Consider the following 20,556-nt stretch of genomic DNA (forward strand, 5'->3'; position numbering starts at 1 on the left):
TTTTTTTTATGTTGTGTGTTAAAATTTTTTTTTTGACGATTTTTATTATTTTTATGGATTTTTATTGACGGTAGATACTCTTTATGTTTACTTATCTATGGCTATACTTATGTATCTATGTTTATATCTATGTTTATATTTATCTATGGTTTTTATTTATCTATCTATGGCAATATTTGTCTTTAATGTATCATTTATCTATGGTTTTATCTGCGTCTTTAAACGTCAAACAATTTGCATCAGGTAACACTGGTGCATTTGACATTTCTGTGAATTTAGCGTAATGGGTTATTGTATTATTTTATTTAAAAAATGTGAGCTTTTCGGTTCGCCTGTAGTTTTTTACGGCCCGACCTTTTGGTTGAACTCGATGTAATGTTGCAAGCGATGTATTTTACTGATGTTAATTTCAAATAAGCTGTTGTCAAACACCATTCATAATGCCCTGTGAAGAAAGTGGGTCATCAACAACTGTGTCGGAATGAGGTTTAACAAAACAGAATTGGAAGCTTTGGCTGTTCAGCCTTCGCACCGATTCGACAGGGAGGGTGTCCTGTTCCTCAGGGAAAAGCAAGAGGGATTCTTTCGAAGAAATGACGGTCCTGATTATATTTCAGAGCAAAAGGATAAACGCAAATCGAATCGTTTGAGTTGCGTAGGCGCCGGGAGCAAGGTTTTGCAGGGTAGATGGTGCCGTTTACGTGGCAATCTTCTGTTTTATTTAAGGGACGCAGAGCCCTGGTCGGAGGCTGCTGGGTTATTAGTGCTAGAACACTGTACGGCAAGCGAGGAGCCCCCTGATGCCAGTGGCTTATGGCCGTTTTCTCTAACATACGAAGGAGGTATAAGTCAACGTATGGCAGCTGCTACAGAAAATGATCGTACGTCATGGCTCAAAGCTTTGCAGTCGGCAAGCTATAATTGTATGAGAACTAAGTTAAATAATTTACAAGCGCAGCTGCAGAATCACTCCAAAGGGAATTCCGCTAGCAGAACATTGGAACTCAAAATATGGAGGAATAAGAAAGTAACGTCTGTGGATTTATATGAATCCCCTTTGTGTGAAATATGCATGAGTTGTGATAACTTGTTATGTGATGGCCATGGCCGACCACCCAGTGTTTTTGTTGAATTACGTGTCTTGACCAGTGACTTATGGATTAAATATGGGAGAACAGAGATTATTCAAAGAAGTAGTAATCCATGCTTTTTATCGACAATTAATTTGTACTCTAGCGATGGCTTGGACACATCTTCCAAATTGCAATTTACTGTATTTGATATTTATGAAAGGATGTCTAATACTGCAACTTTTCTTGGATCTTCCACAGTTGTACTTGGAAATATAATGGAAGCTAATAAGGTTCGAATACCATTGAAATGTTCTAGCGGGAGTACTTGTGGTTTTATAACCATAGTAGTATCCATTCCTGAGGTTGAACACAAGACGCCAGGATCTCCAGCTATATCTGCCCCAGTGCAAAATACTATTCACCATAGAAGGTCACATTCTTTGCCACCCAGGCTAATACGAAAGCAGTGTTTTCCATCACAAGCAAATCTACAAACTCTATTTTCAAATGCTTGCTTGCACACATATCGTATGCATTCTGGACTGGGTGGTGAAATATGTGTCGTAGAAATAATGTTAGAAAGTAAATTGTGTTTTGCTCTTCCTCAACAACTTCTCAGTTTATGGATAGAGCATGAGAAGGAACTTCTGCAAGAAGTATCTGCTATGGGAGAACTTGGTGGTGCTTGGCGAAATCCACAAATTCAATTACTTGACAGGCATTTACATCTTTTACAGAAGTATTCTCAAGCGAAACAGCATTTGCAGCTTCAGCTACAAAAATCTACAGATAACAATACCTCACATTATAAACCTAGTTCATCAAAATTTGAACCGGCACTAGAGTTTGCCCCAACTAATTTGCACCTGCAACGCATGTGGGCACATAATGATACATTGGGAAGAGGGGCTATAAATGATATAGTTACTGTTGGCGCATTTGCATCGCTTTGCAACTCATCGAAAACAGGAGGTCTTGTATGTTTAGTTCAACAGTTAAAGCAGCTGCCAGAAAAAGATTTAGATAATTCCTGTAAAGTTGATGCAGCTAATAATGCTATTCAAGCTATTAAACAACTTAGAAGGCAGCTGGTAGATTGTATGATTCAATTATTAGCTTTAGCTAAGACTAAACAATCTAGTGGTATGATGCCTCTATGTGAAGATATGATTAATCGATCTAAAAGCTTGCTAACAATTTGGGACGCCGGTTTTGTTGAAGAAGCTCTCCGGTTCATTGACGCACAAAAAGTTGTTCCAGACAAAACATCTGAAAACGATTCTGGTTTTATAGAAGCAAAATCACCGTCGGAGCTTTCTCCATTTCGACGTATAACACAACAATTTGATAATTTAGAAATTGCATCACCTGATCTTGAAGACTTCTCCAGCCCTCATTTACCTTCTAAACAGTGGCCTATTACAGAAGAATTGCAACAACCATCTTTGACTTTTAACGAAACACATTTTGATATCAACGGCACTATTGACAAAGTAATTTCAAGAAAGCAGTGCCAAATGATATCGAAATCAAGTGTGGATAGCGTTCTATCATCGCCTGCTTCAAATTATTACAAACCTACCGAAGAACCTGAACCATGGGACTTAACACAGCTAAACATTGAGGCAAGCATTATGTGTTTAGTTAGCAAAGTGAAATTTTTATGCGGCCGATGTGGGAGCCCTGCCATAAGGTTGAAGACACAAAGACAATCAGCTAGGATGCGCTTGGCTAACTCACAAAATGATAAAGATAGTAATGGTTCGATTGAATCGACGACGCCAAAACCTACGCCCAGAGGCAATAAGTTTACCGACGGTCTTGATTTATCTACAACGAATGATTGGGTGGGCGAGCTCAGGCCTTCGATGCGTAAATTAAGGCAGGCAATGGACGGATATCTAAAAACAGCTCGATTGACCCATTCTGTTTTTAGATTGCAACAAAACCCACGGGCTGCACGGAAAAGTGCATCCTTGCAACTGAGGAGGGATATTTGTTTTTCCCAAGCTTTGACATCCTTAGTTACAGGTATGTGTGCCAGACTGTGGGGAGGCCCCATAGATAATGACTTTATGCACATTTTGTCCACTATCGGCGCTTTTGCTAGTTTTGAAGGTTTGCTTACATTACATGGTTCAGAACTCGATATGTGGGGTGACATGATTGTCGCTATAGAGGATTTAACCACCGTAACTTTCAGACTAGAAGGAGTTCAGAGTATGAAACTAGGAGGAGTCATACCTCATATTACTGGAAGTCGAACAAATTTAACAGTCACAATTCCTGCACCAAATCATGCAATCTCTAAGCAACCAGTAGTTTTCAAAGTAACTCCAGTATTCTTCAACGTTGGTATAAATGAAAAAGTTACTCTGGCAGAAGCTTTGGGGCAAAGTGTTCAACAACGAAAATCAAATTTGGATAACTACAGTCGATTAGTATCTTATTATCAGCAATACCAAAAAATTACCGCGTGTCCAGGAGTACAAAGTTTAGTAGATAAATTAAAAATATGTCTTCACAACTCAGGAAGTAAGAATGTAGAAATTTTGCATCTTGCTGGTGATATATGTCGTAATATACGCGGGTTTAGATTCACCAGTTGCAAAAGTGCTAAAGACAGAACAGGCATGTCTGTCACTTTAGAACAATGCAGAATATTATCCCAAGATTTTCATCTGTCTTCTCAGGAGTTTCCTAAGGCCTTAAATGCAATGCGAAGCCAAGGCTGCAGAATAGATAATACCTACAAAAATATCAATGTTAGAAAATATGCTTTTAACAGTTTACAAGTGTTAGCGCTTCCTCTGGCTTACCGGCCCCCAGTTGGCACATACGGATCATTACAAACGTGATGTGTTTTAAAAATCTTACATTCATTTCTATATCTCTGTGATTATATATAACTCTATATTGTAGTTGAAAAATTTGTATACTATATCAAATTTATTTCTTATCAATACATCAAGATTTTTAACAACAAATTTTTATAAATTATTGTTCAAAGAATATATATATATATTGATTTTTAATATTATATATGACATAGTTTTTAGGAAAGATTTTTATTGATGTTTAATGTTATTGAATCGTAGCTTTAATTATGAATTTATGATTGTTATTTTTTATTCTATTTAATTTGACATAGCATTACAATTAGCATTATCATTATATATGTTGTAATTTATTTTGTGCCAAAATATATGATTTGTGCCAAAAGTGGAAAAATATTTTATTTTCGCATCAATTAAAGTTGATTCATAATTATTACAGGATTTGGATTCAGGAATTTTTAAAATAAAAAGACTATATATGGCATGTAATTATTTAACTAGAAGGCTATGTAAATACATATATCTGTAGGTTTAGCTTATCTCTCAGTTCGTATTGAAGCGTTGAATACAATAGATCAAGGATGCACAAAACGCGGCCAGCGGGTTTTCTTAAAGTAAAATTTTAATTATTTCATCAAATTTCTTCCATAAATATATAAATTATAATTTATTCTTTGTTTGTTGCAATAATTTATGATATTTTTACTTTACTTAGATATTGTAAGTTTACATTATAATTATTATTGGTATATATATTAGACTTGCACCGAATATTCGGCTACTATTCGGTATTCGCTATATTCGGCACATTTGGCACATTTACTCGGAGTACGACATACAATTCTGGGGTTTTTCATCCGAACTAATTAAAATATTTAAGCTTCGGAAAAGAGCTATTCGAATAATTTTTTCCTTGCCCAGTAAAGCCTCTTGCAGACCCATATTTAAAAAAAACACAATATTCTAACTGTCCCATGCATTTTTCTGCTGGTAACATTATCTTTCATCAAAAACAATGCGAATCTTTTTGATATGACTTCTCCACCTCTATAGTTAATATAATAATATAACTATAGTTATAAATATAATTATAGTTAAACTTTTTAAAGAATTAGCTTTTTATGGCATTGCTGAATTTTCTCAATTTGATTTCAATAACTATTTTCTTGCATAATCCTTATCCTTTATCTATTTAGTCTGACCATTTGATCGCCTGTACAACCATGTGTTTTTATTGCTATTTTTTTAATTAAAATTTTTACGGTTTTAATTATCACTTTCAACCTTGTGCAAGAATTTTGAGCTTGACTGGTGGTCTAATAGACTTTAATATGATGAACTTGATGATGAACATTGTATTTAATGTTCGAATGCTTTTTTTCAGCTCTTCTTTTCAGAAGCGAAATTCGTGCAGCTACTATGATTAATATGGAATTACTATCCTTTTAATATTATAATTATGAATAATCTTGTCAAGAGCCTTAAATAATATATATTATTATTGACTACGGCCGAATACCGCGAATAGTTAAAATCAAAGGCGTTGCCGCCGCTCAGCGACATATCTAAACATAGATAAATAAGCATCTAAGTAGTGATAAGACAAGAGAGTGATATCTTTTCAAAATTTATTATTAATTATTTTCTAAGTAATTTTTACCTTTTTTTATTATATAATTTTTTTTTAATACGGGAAAACGACTGAGCAATTCATAAAATAAGTCATGAAAATAAATTTAGATATTATTGTAAATATATGTTTTTTATGCAATAAATAAATAAAATAAATAAATAAATTCATATAAAACAAATTGTATCTATTGCCTCTATATGATCTATATGAATTATACACAATAATATCATGTTTAGAGTAAGTACGTTTTTGCCAGGATGTGGTAGATTGCTTTTGAATAAAAAAAAATCAAATATTCTTTCAGCTGAAATCGAAAAAGTAACGGTTCATTTACTTTCTGTTGGTTACATTGTTTTCAACTTTTGATATGCAAATAACTTCGTGTTGAACTGATCCCACGTTCATATTATGTTGACATATGAAATGCAATATATAACCTCAAAATATAACATGTACATTTTGAGAGAAATTTAAATATAAATAATATATTACTTTGGTTTCTATTTGTTTTAACAGTATTTCAAATGTAAATAAATATAGAGGAAATTCTTATATATCATATTTATAAGTTATATACATTTTATACAATGCCGAAAGAACAATTCAGACAAACGGATCGAGTAAAAGATATGTAAGCATGGTACTAAAAGTTTAAACTTAGAATTTAAAATTTTTATACGCCTCTTTTACATTTTCAGTTCACATGTTACTTTCGGAGTGGATAGTGCTGAGAGCATTCAGCAACAAGCTCACATTCAAATATTTGATAAAAATTTGTATAGTCAAGGGGGTCAACGAATTCCAACGCAATATGGAGTTATGGATCGTAGAATGGTAATATATATAAATATATATATATATACAGTCAACCCTCGTTTAACGCGGCAAGTGCATACCGTGCAGTATGGGGACCGTGCTATAAAAAACTAGTATTTAACATACAATTCCAGCTAATTCGTAGTGCGTTCTATGGAAACTTATATAGTATGGGAACCATGCTATGAAAGACTCAGAGTTAGTATAAATTGCACCATTTTTATCGTGCTATATGGAGACCAAGGAATACAACTTGAAGTAGGAGTGATACGGACGAAATGACATGTATGACATAGACACTAGGGTTTATACAATAACCGACATTTCAGATATCCGGTTTTCCAATTGTAAATTTCTCAGAAAACTGGTTTTAGCCGGTTTTTGAATTTTATATAAAAAATTAATTTTTGCTCGAATATTCTCTAATAACAAAGAAAAAAATTTGGCAAATTTAGTGTCATTTATAGCAGTTTTTGACAAAATTTATTTAATGTTCAACTTTATGAATAGTAAACATATTTATTTTAATTTTAATTAGTAGAATAAAGAAATAATAGTTAATCTGGATTAAATAACTTTGAAAATGATTATTCATTATACATGCATCATTTTCACATAAGAGATTATAAATATTCGTATGATAGTGAAAAAAAAGAGTTTGTATAAATAAAAATAATACATTTTTAAATAAAAAACCTAACTTGTAATTAAACAGATAAATATTGATACATACTTGTTAATGTCAATTTTTAGTTTTAAAAACAATTAAATAAAAACCCCGAGTTTATTCAATTCCGATCAATTTTAATTAATTAATTTCAAATATTTAATTATTTTTTGATATAATGAAATATGGTTGCTAAAAGTTGAGGACGTCTATCGATTTGTTATTTAGAAGTGTCCTTCGTTTACGCACAAAATTTTCCGAAATAGAAAATACTTTCTCATTTGGAACTGAACTAGGCTTAATCATTATTAAACCGTGATATAATAGTTCTGAAGATTTTGTTTTTTTATTTGTGGCTTGTAGGGCTGAAAACTCTTTTTTAAAGTTTGAGTGAAGCAATTAACTACTTCAACAAGAAGTCACATTGATCTCAATTAATATATACATTGATATAATAATTTAAATTAATATATACATTTGACAAATACTAAGATCTCATCTGTCTTCGAACTATAACAGACTGATTCCAAATGTTATCGAACCGTATGATTCCAAGTATTAAAACGCTTGCTTCTATCTAGTATATTTGTCATTTTTCATTTATACAGTAAAAACCGATTTTATCCGCTAAAAACGGTTTTCGAATTTCATAATTTTCATCAAAAAGCCGGTTTTCGAAAACCGACAAACCCTAATAGACACTTTATTTAAAAATTGGCGCGACAGCTATTATATAGTCAGGCATGTCTAAAAGATAAAAGTCGATAACAAAACTTACATGGATACCCTTTTGATATTAATGTACTAGAATCACTCATAGGTTGCGCAAGGAACTTATGGGCTGTTGAACAAAAACCGTGCAATAGGAAGTCCGTGTAGTCGGAGGGATGTCGGATTTTTACCTCCGCGTAGTATGGGAACCTTGTACCCAGAATGCCGTGTTAACGGAGGGTTGATTGTACATACCTACAATTCGAATTTTTGCACGATTAATACTGCAGTATAGTATATGTATGTAATGTAATCTAGAAAAATGTATGTGCATACACAAGAAAGTTTCAAATTGTTAATAAACATGATTTTCCTTGATATGTGTGTATACATTTGTGATTTTTAATAAATACACAACATTATTCTTCATACATTCGATTATCCGGATTTTCGATTATCCGAATGCCTATCTTTTTATTTATTTATTTATTTATTTATTTATTCATAAGCAAGCCGTAATCAACAATAATAGATATTATTTCAGGCCCTTGTCAAGACAACAATTAGCCCGATTAGAAATATTAGACAATGTCCTGCATTTTGAAGCCAATTAGGTTTTGTTTATTTACTTTTTATAAAATAAGAATCATGAAAGTTACAGTATTTATAGTAATGAATTTAAAAACATTTAACATTCCCCGAATATTTCATTGAGGTACAGAAAGTTTTAGCAATTTGCCTTAAGGCACGATGCCATACACCACTAGTTATACTAGTTATAGTTTATAATCATGTTTGACTATATTCGAAAGATAGAATTGGTTCGGAAGTGTTCAAGATGCGCGCTACTTGAATAAGTCAGAAAAATTTAGATGATTGAATTGCCATATTTACTTCTTTGCTTGCTCGGAACAAAATCGAGTCCTTTTTGGACTAGATGATAATGGGGGATGAATACAATTTTTTAATTATCATTTGCTTTTGTCGTGAAAAAAGTTTTTGAGCAAAAATGAAGGGGTAAAGGGGTAAATGAAGGGTAAAGAAGTAGATGCAATTTTTTGCATCTAAATTATGAAACATTTTTCAAAAATGGGATAAACAAATTGCCCTCGAAAGAAGGAAAATTTTTAAAAAATTGTATTTGCTGATAGATATGCTAAAGTTAATGCATTTGAATAAAAGTACTAATCTGTTACTAATATATGTACTGCCCTGTTAATTTTTATGATTTACTTCCCGTAGTAATGTGCCGAAAATCGAAAATGAAAATTTTTGCATTTCCTCGCGTTTTGAAGGTTTCTGAACATTTTGGAATACTTCAGAAAAATGGATGTGTGTTCTGTGTGTCTGCATTTTTTCGTTCACGTTTTGGAGCGCACGGATCAACCGATTTGAATAGGTCAAAAAACATTAGATTCCTATTGATAGGGAGGCAGGTCCAGCCGTTACGGAGATAAAGAGCAAAGAGTGCAAAAAATAGAAATCGAGTTTTTGAGAGAACAGAGCATCCGATTTGAATCATCTAAAAAACATTTGTAATGGTTGGGAGAAGTGATGATTAGTTTTTGGCAGAGGCAGGTCTAGCCATTTAGAAGATACAGAGCTAAATGTACAAAAATGGCAGTTTTTCAGAGAATGAAGGATCTGATTTGAATGATTCAAAAAAAATTCTGCTTATATTGACGAAATAATTGCTTTTGGAAAAAAAAATCAATTTTTTTTTATCATTATTTTTTTTTGAATATCGAAAATAATTGAGATTCCAATTTTAATTCTGGTTTAAAGCTCACTTATATACTTTAAGTGAATAATTTTAACTTTGTATTTCAGTTTATATATTTCTTATAAATATTATACAATGTTACAGTATTTATAATAATCTATTTGAAAACATTTAATATTCCTCGAACATTTCGTTACGGTACGGGAAGTTCCAGCAATTTGCCTTAAAGCAGGATGCCATACACCACTAGTTTTCGAAACAGTTTATAAACATTTTATTTATTTGACCAAAAATCTTAACAATATTACATATTTGTAATACTGAGATATATTTAATCACTTAATGCTAGGGTTTTTTTGTGAAGGGAGGTCAAAATATAAGCAGGGTTTTAATTGTACTTTTGAACAATTATATTATATAATTAATAAATATCGACTTACAAGTACAAATTTATAAGCTCTATGAAATAATAATCTATTCAACAATTCGATATTTCTATAGACTATAAAAAGCATTGTTATGCTCACATTCATAGATATATTTGCAAAAAAAGCTAAAAATTATCGCTTTAGATAAAAAAAATTAAGATAATATATAAATAAAGGGCCAAGAAGTACTCGCAATGGCAAAATCGAAACAATTCTTAAGCGAGACAGTCTCAATCGAAGTGAAAACCGAATATTTGTATGTGGCGAGAGGCTCTCGCGCGAAAGGGTCTCGTTCGAGTAGCTTAAGTGGTTAATCAAATATTTCTACTTACTCATTTTACTGTATTCATAAAAAAATGATTAACTTTAAACAATTATTCATGATTTTTTCTTTCTATTCTTTAAGGGAACAAGTGAAAAGGATGCGAAGTGTGAGACTTGCAATAAGGGCTTAACAGATTGTATGGGTCATTATGGTTATTTAGACTTGGCCTTACCTGTATTTCATGTTGGTTATTTCAAGCATATTATAAATATTTTACAAACAATATGTAAAGTAAGTAAATTTTAATGCTATATATATACTTTGTGTTATTCACGTTTATGAATGTTTTTAGACTTGTGGTCATGTAATGCTTAAACCAGCAGATAAAAAGATATTAACCAGGAGAATGATGAATCCTAATATAACGTGCTTACAGAAAAAACAATTACGAGCACAGGTTAGTTTTTTTTATTTGAAAAAAAAAAAATTATATATATATATATATATATATATATATTGTAGAGCTTCGAACAAAAAATTCAAAGAGTAATAAAAAACAAAAGTTTTTTTGAAAAAACATTTCTTTTTATTTACTGTCGACGTTTTGGAACTAGGTACGTTCCATCTTCAGGACATCTGTCAAGAAACATGATCTTGATATATATATATATATATATATATATATATATATATATATATTAATTCAGAAATATGAACAAGCAGCACTCTTTTTTTTGCACCAATTTATTAAATAATATTAATTTTACAAATGTTTCGAGACTATGTTTGTCTCATCATCAGTGTATTATAATTTAAAATCTAAAATTATATTTAAAGGTTTTAGATAAAGCTAAAAAGTTGTCTAAATGCCCAAATTGTGAGGCAATAAATGGAATCGTTAAAAAAAATCCTGGAGGCTTTATGAAAATTGTACATGACAAATTCAGAGGAAAGAAACCCACAGATACACTAGTAACATCATATTTAGGTATATTTTATATAAATGTAATGAAGCAAATAAAGGAATGATTTCTTCATAACATGATTATTGAATTAATTATTTGTTGATAGATTCGATGGCTGAAGCAAGGGAAGAAAATCGAGATTTGGGTCAAGTTGGAAATTCTGCATTAACTCAAGATCTGAATCCTGTGGAAGTTTTAAAGTTGTTCAAAAAAGTTCCAGATGTAAGTAGGAAATAATTAAAATACTAAAATAATACAATGATATTGGTAATGTATATTTTGTTTTTTTTTCAGTCAAATATTTTTTTATTGGGAATGAATACTACACGAAGTCGACCGGCAGATTTGATTTTAACAAGAATACTAGTTCCACCCGTATGCATAAGGCCATCTGTTGTATCTGACATCAAAGCCGGAACGTAAGAAATAGTTAATAACCAATTTAAGGCATCATTGTTACAACTGACGAAATTTTTCATATTTTTATTTTGTCATTTTTTGAGAAATTTCTTACTCGCTCAAAGCTCGTATCTCGAATTTTGCACGTATGTCGAATCAACAAAGCGCTTTTTTGGCGGCTCCTATCTCGAAACACTCGTATGTCAGGTCATTCGAATGCCGGGGTACCACCATATACAAGTATTGGTAGTCTCTTAATTTAATGCTCATTTATCATAAAAATTAAATGGACTGCTTGGCGAAATTCGCTCTCTCGCCCCCCGCTCTCACGCACATTCTAATCCGTCCCGGATTTCATGCAAAAAAATATGGTCACCTCACTCAATGAGGTATTTTAGTCTAGAAGTTTTAAGATATTGAATTTTTCTTCGTAATATTTTCCATGTTTAACTATTCGAGGATATCTATACAATAAGAAACTTCTTTATAGACTTCTTTTTAGTATGAACTAGGTTCATTTTGCCAACTTTTTTTTTTATCTTCTACTTCATTTCCTGCTATAATTAAAACTTTTTGGCATTTTTAATTTTTAATCTTTTTTTATATTTTTAGAGAATTATTGTTTTTTTACGGCTTTAAAAGAATATATTATCTTATAGGGCAAATTACTGCTAAATTATACAAAAAGAAAACTAAATGGATTATTTAAGTGAAAGTCTATAAGTCACTTAAGGTAAAAAAGATCAGGAAGCGGCAGAAGTTATAAGATTATAATTATCATGCAGAAGAATTAGTAGATCGGAGATTTTTTTATTTTCTTATTGTTTTTGTCCATTTTTTGCAGTTTGACCTACAATTTTGACTTAGATTTGTGTTCAGCGGTAAAAAGTACATTGTATTTTACACCTTTTTTTGTGGACCTGTGTAATTGATGTTTATAAAAACAACTTTCAGTAATAATTATACTATGATTAGCACTAACCGGTAACTATCAAATGTCGCGGTTAATTTATAGCAAACACTACTAAGAAATTATGCGTTGAGAAAACTTTTTAAGTAGGTATTTGATGTTACAGTGGTACTTTGACATACAGAGTCAAATTGTTCTGTAACCATGCTCGTATCTGTAAGCAATTTTTCCATACAAATACATTGAAATGCCATTAATTTGTTCGACCACGGTAATTTCTGTTGCGTTTTTTAAATATTAAATTAACGTTAAATAATTGCGCTCTATCTAAACGTTAATATTAAGAGCTAAAACTTTCAGAGAATTGTTTTTTATCAATTTGGAACCATTTGAGCCTCTGGAAGCAAGGAAATTCGAAAATGACGATTTTAAGGACCACTCTATATATATATATATATATATATATATATATATATATATATATATTTGCTAATATTATGAAAATTATTATTAAAATAAATTATAATGCTTAATTATGTAATATACATAATTAAGAATATTTATTAATAATATTTTAGGACTGAAGATGATCTAACTATGAAGCTGTCAGAAATCCTTTTAATAAATGAAGTGATAAAAAACACATGCTAACGGGTGGTAAAGTAGAATTGATTCAAGAGGATTGGGATTTTTTGCAACTCCACTGTGCTCTCTATTTTAATAGTGAAGTTACTGGTGTACCATTAGGAATGCAACCAAAAAATCATCAAAAGGTTTAGTTCAGAGATTGAAAGGAAAGCAAGGTCGATTTCGAGGTAATCTTTCTGGAAAACGTGTTGATTTTTCAGCAAGAACTGTGATTTCTCCAGATCCGAATTTACAAATTCACCAGGTGAGATAGCGTCACAAAGTCAATAACATATTTAGAAATATTTAGAAATCGTTTTTTTTGTTTGGGTCTTATATTGTTAATGTTACTAGTCACTTTGTTTAACAGTTTAAAAAATGTAGTTTATTTATTTATTTAACCTAATTGACAGAAGAAAAATTGTAATATGAATGTACATTTTATTTATTTTGTCTATATTTAATATATTATTATTTAAAAGGTTGGGGTTCCTGTATATGTGGCAAAAGTATTGACATATCCTGAACGAGTACATCCTGCTAATTTGCAAAGAATGAAACAACTCGTGAAAAATGGTCCAGATGTACATCCTGGAGCAAACTATGTACAACAACAGAAAGGCAGCGATTTCAAAAAATTTTTGCAATACGGAAATCGTGCAAAAATTGCTCAAGAACTAAAATGCGGTGATACAGTTGAAAGACATCTATGTGATGGAGATGTGGTAAGTGTTTAGTTATGAAAAAAATATTTATTTATTTATAAGAAATCAATATATAATTCTATGGTCAACCTGTGGAGCCTTTTGCAAGTGGGGCGTAGAGCTGTTTCCAAAATACTTTTAATTTTACAATAAACCAAAAATTTAGAATTGATATAAAAAATTAACATTATTATTTACTTCCCGTAGGGTATTTTGCAAAAAAATCGAAAATGAAATTTTTATATATCTTTACGTTTCAAAGGTTTCTGAATATTTTGGCATACCTTAGAAAAAATGGATGTATGTATGTGTGTGTGTATATATGTTTGTGTGTGTGTGTGTGCGTGTGTGTATGTGTGTGCGGATACAAATTTTTTGACGATTTCGGGAACACCGATCAACCGATTTGAATAATGCAAAAGACATTCGATTTGTATTGATAAGGAGACGTACTGGTTCGTTTTTGGCGAATGCAGTTTTAGCTGTTCCGAAAATATGGGGCAAAAAGTGCCAAAAACGGCAACTCAGTTTTTAAGAGAATGGAGCGTCCGATTTTAATAATCCAAAAAACATTTTACTTATATTGACAAGATGAAAAACTGATTGAATTTTTGGGAAGGCAGGCCAAGCGGTTATGGACTCTCAATAAAAATAAGTTGAAAAAAATATCATTTGGCGGTCAAAAATGTTTATTGGACATATGTACATCAAATTGTCAGATATTTTATAGAGATTTTGATAACGTGTACATATTTTGTGTAATTTTTTTTTGGGTTCCGTACCAAGATTTTTTATTACGGTACGGGAAGCTGCAGAAATTTGCCTTAAGGCACGATGCCATGCACCCATGCACTAGTTTATATTTTTAGTATTGCATATTAATTTGTCTGATAATTGTTTATGATATCAGTTGAGTATTTATGAACAAACAATTAATTACTTAAAATGTTGAAAAATGATTTCGAGTGATTTTTAAGTAAACGAATTCGAAGTATTCAATTTTGTCAAATATTTATACATGTTAGGTGTTTTTGACAAATAGTTTAAATATCACAAAATATTCAAAAACGAACACTTGGTAATACGTAATACATACACGGTGTAGTTTGTAAAAGCGCGGCTCATTAATCTAAACTTTAATTATGATTAAACCACTTGTCATAGGCCTATAATATTTCAGTATGTTCATTGGCCATGAATTTTATTACGCTGTAGAAAATTTTATTAAAATCGCAAAAAATATTTTTAACAATCAATTACGAACGAACTGCCCGAGGGATCTTTGCCAAAATGAATCAGCATGATTTCCAAATGATAAATTTCTAATAGTTGTGGGATTTTATAAATCGGTCCTGATTTTTGCTTGTTAAGCCGGTCGTCGCTCAAAATTGGTAAACGCGAGTCTTTGTCGGGTTACATTGAATGACGAACTTTTAAAATTGTTACAGCCGTTTTTGAGCAAACGTCGATAAAAGGTCAAATCGGCTCACATAAACCTATCCATACTTTTTGCAAATTTAATCTCAAACGATTCAAAATGACTCGAAACGTCGAGAAAACATATAATTAGCAATTCCGATTTTTGTGAAAACAAACTTTTTCTTCGGAAAGTTAATAGCCAGTGGTTAACTGTTTTCTTAAAATATTAATTCGTTAATGAATTACTGTTTGGTTAATCTACTGTGTATCAGTATAACATTATTCCATAGAATTAGCTATTTAATATTTCGCTAAGCATATTAAATTTAATATTAATTTTTGTTTTAACTCTCAGGTATTATTTAACCGGCAACCTAGTTTGCACAAATTAAGTATTATGTGTCACAGAGCCAAAGTTCAACCCCAGAGAACTTTTAGATTTAATGAATGTGTTTGCACTCCTTATAATGCTGATTTTGATGGCGACGAAATGAATTTGCATCTTCCACAAACTGAAGAAGCAAGAGCGGAGGCCCTTGTCCTAATGGGAAATACATCAAACTTAGTAACACCCAGAAATGGAGAGTTAACAATTGCAGCAACACAAGATTTTATCACAGGTGATTTTTGAAAAACCATAATGTTAATAGTAGTTGTAATCATTCAGTTTGCCATTTAAACATACAAATTTATTAACCATTATTGTTCGGCAAAGGGTTAAAATACATTAAAACCAAATTTGTTAATTATATATATTGATCATAATTTTTCTTGGTTTTCAATTAGGTGGTTATCTTTTAACACAAAGAGATGAATTCTTGACTCATGAGCAGGCTATGCAATTGGCAGCATGCTTTCTTGCTGGACCAGATGCAACATTGCAAATTGATTTACCTGAGCCAGCCATATTGAAACCTCGAAGATTATTTACAGGAAAACAAATATTTAGTCTATTGTTGAAACCTAATAAAGAATGCCCAGTTATGGCAAATCTTGTCACTAGTGGAAGAAATTACACAAAAATAAAGACTTGTGTGTTCGTGATTCTTTCGTAATTATAAGGTATCATAAATTTATTAACAATCAATTTTTGCAATTTTTTTCTTTATATGATGTTTTTATGCAAATCAAAATGTTTTGCAATATTTTAGAAACTCAGAATTACTTTGTGGATCGATGGATAAGAAAACTTTAGGCTCTGGCACTAAGAATTCAATATTTTACATTCTATTGCGAGATTGGGGTGAAGTTGCTTGTAAAGCTATGTGGCGGTTGGCCAGGCTAGCTTCTTACTTCTTGATGAATCGTGGATTCAGTTTTGGCATTAGCGAGTAATGTAACACCTAGTGCCAGACTTATTGAACTCAAAAATATGTTACTAGAGCAAGGATATAAAAAATGCGACGAATATATAGCTGAGATGAAAAAAGGTGTTAATCTAGTTTTTTTTTGTTAATGAAATTATTTTTTTTATGTACTTCTACATACTTCTACAATTTTTTGCTACTGATAAATTTATTTCAGGTACTTTGACATGTCAGCCTGGTTGTACTGCTGAGGAAACATTGGAATCAATGATGTTGAAGGAATTGTCATCAATAAGAGAAACAGCTGCTAAAGCCTGTTTTGCTGAATTGCCACCGACAAATGCCCCACTTATTATGGCACAATCTGGTTCCAAAGGTATTCAAAATGTGAATATATATGCAATAGAAGTTTTATAGTTTTTATTGATCTAAATGTCTCTATTATTTAAGCTCTTGAAATTATACTTTCTAACGGAAAAAATAATTCTGCTTCGGCGGCTTTGGTATTCAGTGGTACCCCGACATACGAGTTCAATTTGTTCCGTAAGCACGCTTGTATGTCGAATCGCTCGTATCTCAAAGCTTTTTTTTCCCATATAAGTACATTGATATGTCATTCATTCGTTCCAGCATTGTGGTTTCTGTTACGTTTTTTGAATATTAAAATTAAATTTACTATTTATTGATTTATTGATTTTTTCTGTCCGTTCACAATCTTGTGGTAATGTGTTAGACATAATTCATTGAACAATTTTCAAGCTCGAACCCGTGTGGTTTTTATCTATAAACGTTTATAAATTATTGTAAGCATCATAGCTGAAGTTATACCCTTTATCAACTTCTTCTGTTTAAAGACAGTACATATCTATGATGTATTTCTATCGTACATCCTCATATTTTTCAATAATTTCACACTTTATTCAAGAGTCATAGCCCTTTTTTTTGGACCTGTGGTTTCAAAAGTAAATAATATTTTGTAAATGCACAAAAAGCAAAAGATGCGAACTGAAGATTAATAACAATGTAATCACTTTAAATATATAGTTAAAATTTTGAATATCAAAATATTTCTTGACATATTCGCGTGTTTAAATCGTTACTGCGCAATGAATATTAATATATAATGACTAACTGTAAAATAATTGTTACAACTGACAACATTTTTCATAATTACATTTTGTCATTAACATTTTTAAAGAAAACTCTAACTTGCGCAAAGTTCGTATCTCGAATTTTGCTGGTATGTCAAAACAAATGAACTGCTCCTTCGGGGGCTCATATCTCGATACACTCGTATGTAAGGTCACTCGTATATCAGGTCACTCGTATGTCGGGGTTACAATATATTTGGAAAACGATATGAGACATACAATAAATACTTTAGTTGATATTATTTTATATTTATAGGATCCAATATCAACATATCTCAGATGAGCTTGCGTAGGTCAACAGGCCATAAATGGAAAGCGAGTTCCAAATGGTTTTGAAGATCGTGCGTTACCTCATTTTGAGAAATTTTCAAAAAATCCAGCTTCTAGAGGTTTTGTGGAAAATAGTTTCTTTTCTGGTCTTACTCCGACAGAGTTCTTCTTTCACACTATGGCTGGCAGAGAAGGTAATTGCTGCAAAATGTACTTGATTAATATCATTTATTATTTTTTTATTTTTAAATCAAAATAAAATTCATATATCTAGAAATATAATAGAATAGATATAGATAATAGTTTGCTATGTAATATGCTCATGTTTCTTCAGAAACCACAATAACATGAATATTTAGAAGACACATTAACATGAATATTTTCATACAGCTGTATAGTTAATATAGCTTTTCATTTATTGACTAATAGCTTATTGATTTAATAATAGTATTGTATTTCAAATAGGTCTTGTTGATACTGCTGTCAAAACAGCTGAGACGGGTTATCTTCAGAGACGTTTGGTTAAATGTTTAGAAGATATAGTGGTACATTATGATAACACTGTTCGAAATGCTGTTGGTCAAGTAGTGGAATTTATTTATGGAGGAGATGGATTGGATCCAGTTTATATGGAAGGTAAAAGTTACCTTCTTAAGTCTTAAAACTGGAGAAATATTTAAAAAACTTGTTTTTGGATAACTTTTATTTTACATTGTTAACCTTTTCGCTACGAGTGTCGCTTACAGGCCACGTCCGCTTGACTGTATGTACGGGTGTACGGGTATATAGACAATATGCATTGTGTAGGCCTTTGCTTCGATTTATCACTCTGAGTTAAATTACTGTTTTTTTTTTGTTTTTTTGAAAGGTAATAGATTCCATTAAATACATTTTTAACTTGTTTCTCAAAAAATGTGCTATTTAATTTTGTTTTCGGTCACATTTTCTAATAAACTCAGCCGTTTACTGATTTCAAAAATTTAAGTCATTCGATGTATCCCAATAAGAATTCGCGTTGATTAGCGCAATGATCGGCCAAGCCGTTTCTTTGTAATTAGCAAAAAAGTGAAAACATTTTCGTTCACGTTTTAGCTCGCAATTCTGAATCGATTTTAAAAATCAAATTCAAATTCAAAAAAAATTGGATTAAACTCGATAAGGAAGAGCCGCGATTAGGTTTGCAAAACGACCGGCCAAGCCATTTCATTGAAATTATAAAAAAAAAAATTTACAAAATAATTTATTTATTTATTTATTTATTTATTTATTTATTTATTTATTACGCCAATCGGCTTTATACAGTTTTATAATATTGTTTGCTAATTCATAACTTATATATTTATATCTATATACATATGCACACACATATATATAACACATATTATATATATATATATATATATATATATACATACATACATATACACATACATACACATCTACTTACATACAGATATACATACAGATATACTCATATATTACGCATACATATACATACATACGCCTATATGCACATTCACATATAAGTACATAAATACATACACATACATACACGTAAACTTTATAAAAAACTATGATAATTAAGTAACATGAAATAATACTTTGATTAAATAATATGACTTTGGTGAAACAATTAATTACACAAAATATTGTGGTGTTTAAGTTTTTTCTTTATGTTACCTCAAAACTTTGTTGACGCATATCGAAAAAGTTCAAACTGCCGCAATACTCATTGACAAAGGGCTATTATGCACGTACTTTTTGAGGATTTTGCTGTATAGATTATTCTGTTGGATCGAAGTCCTGGCCTTGGAGTGATAAATTGTATCTTTTCTAAGAGTTTATGGAATTAAAAATTGTTTTGGCGTTTTTAATAAATTTAATATGGCGATAAATTTATGCACTGAACACTAAACAGTTCTACGAAATTGGTTGAATGATATAGATTTATTAAAATGTAGAATTGTAGGCGCTTATTATTTTAGTACATATAAGCACTTCTTTGTGCACTATAAATAATAGAATTAAAACACTCACGAATATGTTTGAGAGGTATCAATTGAAAATGGCAATATTGTTCTTAGTGAAAGAGAAAACTTTATTTTAGAAACAAATTGTTATTTCATCTAAATAGCTAAATCTCAATTTTGGTTGATTAAGTCTATTATTACACATATCAGGTTTATGCATCTTGCCTTAAAGTAATAATGCAAATTACACCTCTTTATTGATGATACCCACACATACTTTTTTCTAATTTATATGTTAAACTGAAGAATTAACGAAAATATATGTTGGATGTTAAAACTGAAGAATTACAAATCATATTTTTTGTCAAATATATATATTTTCTTTGGCATGTTAATAAGGATAATTTTCTATTATCTTGTCACTTTTATATTACTATGAATTTTAGTTTAATAATTTTTTTCAGGAAAGGACAGACCTGTTGATCTGAGTAGAGTTCTGGAAGATGTTAAAGCCAGAAATCCATGTAGAGATGAACCAACACTAAGATACAATGAAATATTAGATTATTATAAAGAACTTATTAGCAGTTCAGATTATGATTGTTTAAGTGAAGATTTTAAAAAAGAACAACTAGCATTTGTCCATGACGTTGCAGAAAACGTACAAAAATTCAACAAAAG

The 20,556-nt window shown here is 30.9% G+C and overlaps 1 protein-coding gene and 1 pseudogene across 1 annotated transcript; both read left to right on the top strand.

Annotated features, from left to right (window-relative positions):
• Positions 1-320: 320 nt before the first annotated feature.
• On the top strand, positions 321-3,946 carry LOC113377388 (type I inositol 3,4-bisphosphate 4-phosphatase-like). Its single transcript, XM_026617693.1, has one exon. The coding sequence runs from the start codon at positions 482-484 to the stop codon at positions 3,929-3,931; it is 3,450 nt and encodes a 1,149-aa protein (XP_026473478.1). The 5' UTR covers positions 321-481; the 3' UTR covers positions 3,932-3,946.
• Positions 3,947-6,005: 2,059 nt separating this feature from the next.
• LOC113374775 overlaps positions 6,006-20,556 on the top strand; it is a 16,032-nt pseudogene continuing 1,481 nt past the window's right edge.

This window comes from Ctenocephalides felis, unplaced genomic scaffold, assembly GCF_003426905.1.
Source record: "Ctenocephalides felis isolate EL2017-DRISC unplaced genomic scaffold, ASM342690v1 CF-g0.4_SCAFFOLD_01886, whole genome shotgun sequence".
In the NCBI taxonomy this organism is placed as follows: domain Eukaryota; kingdom Metazoa; phylum Arthropoda; class Insecta; order Siphonaptera; family Pulicidae; genus Ctenocephalides; species Ctenocephalides felis.

Bases quoted from the DNA above. Each gene is read 5' to 3' on its own strand.
- LOC113377388 (XM_026617693.1), top strand. From the start codon at position 482: ATGAGGTTTAACAAAACAGAATTGGAAGCTTTGGCTGTTCAGCCTTCG.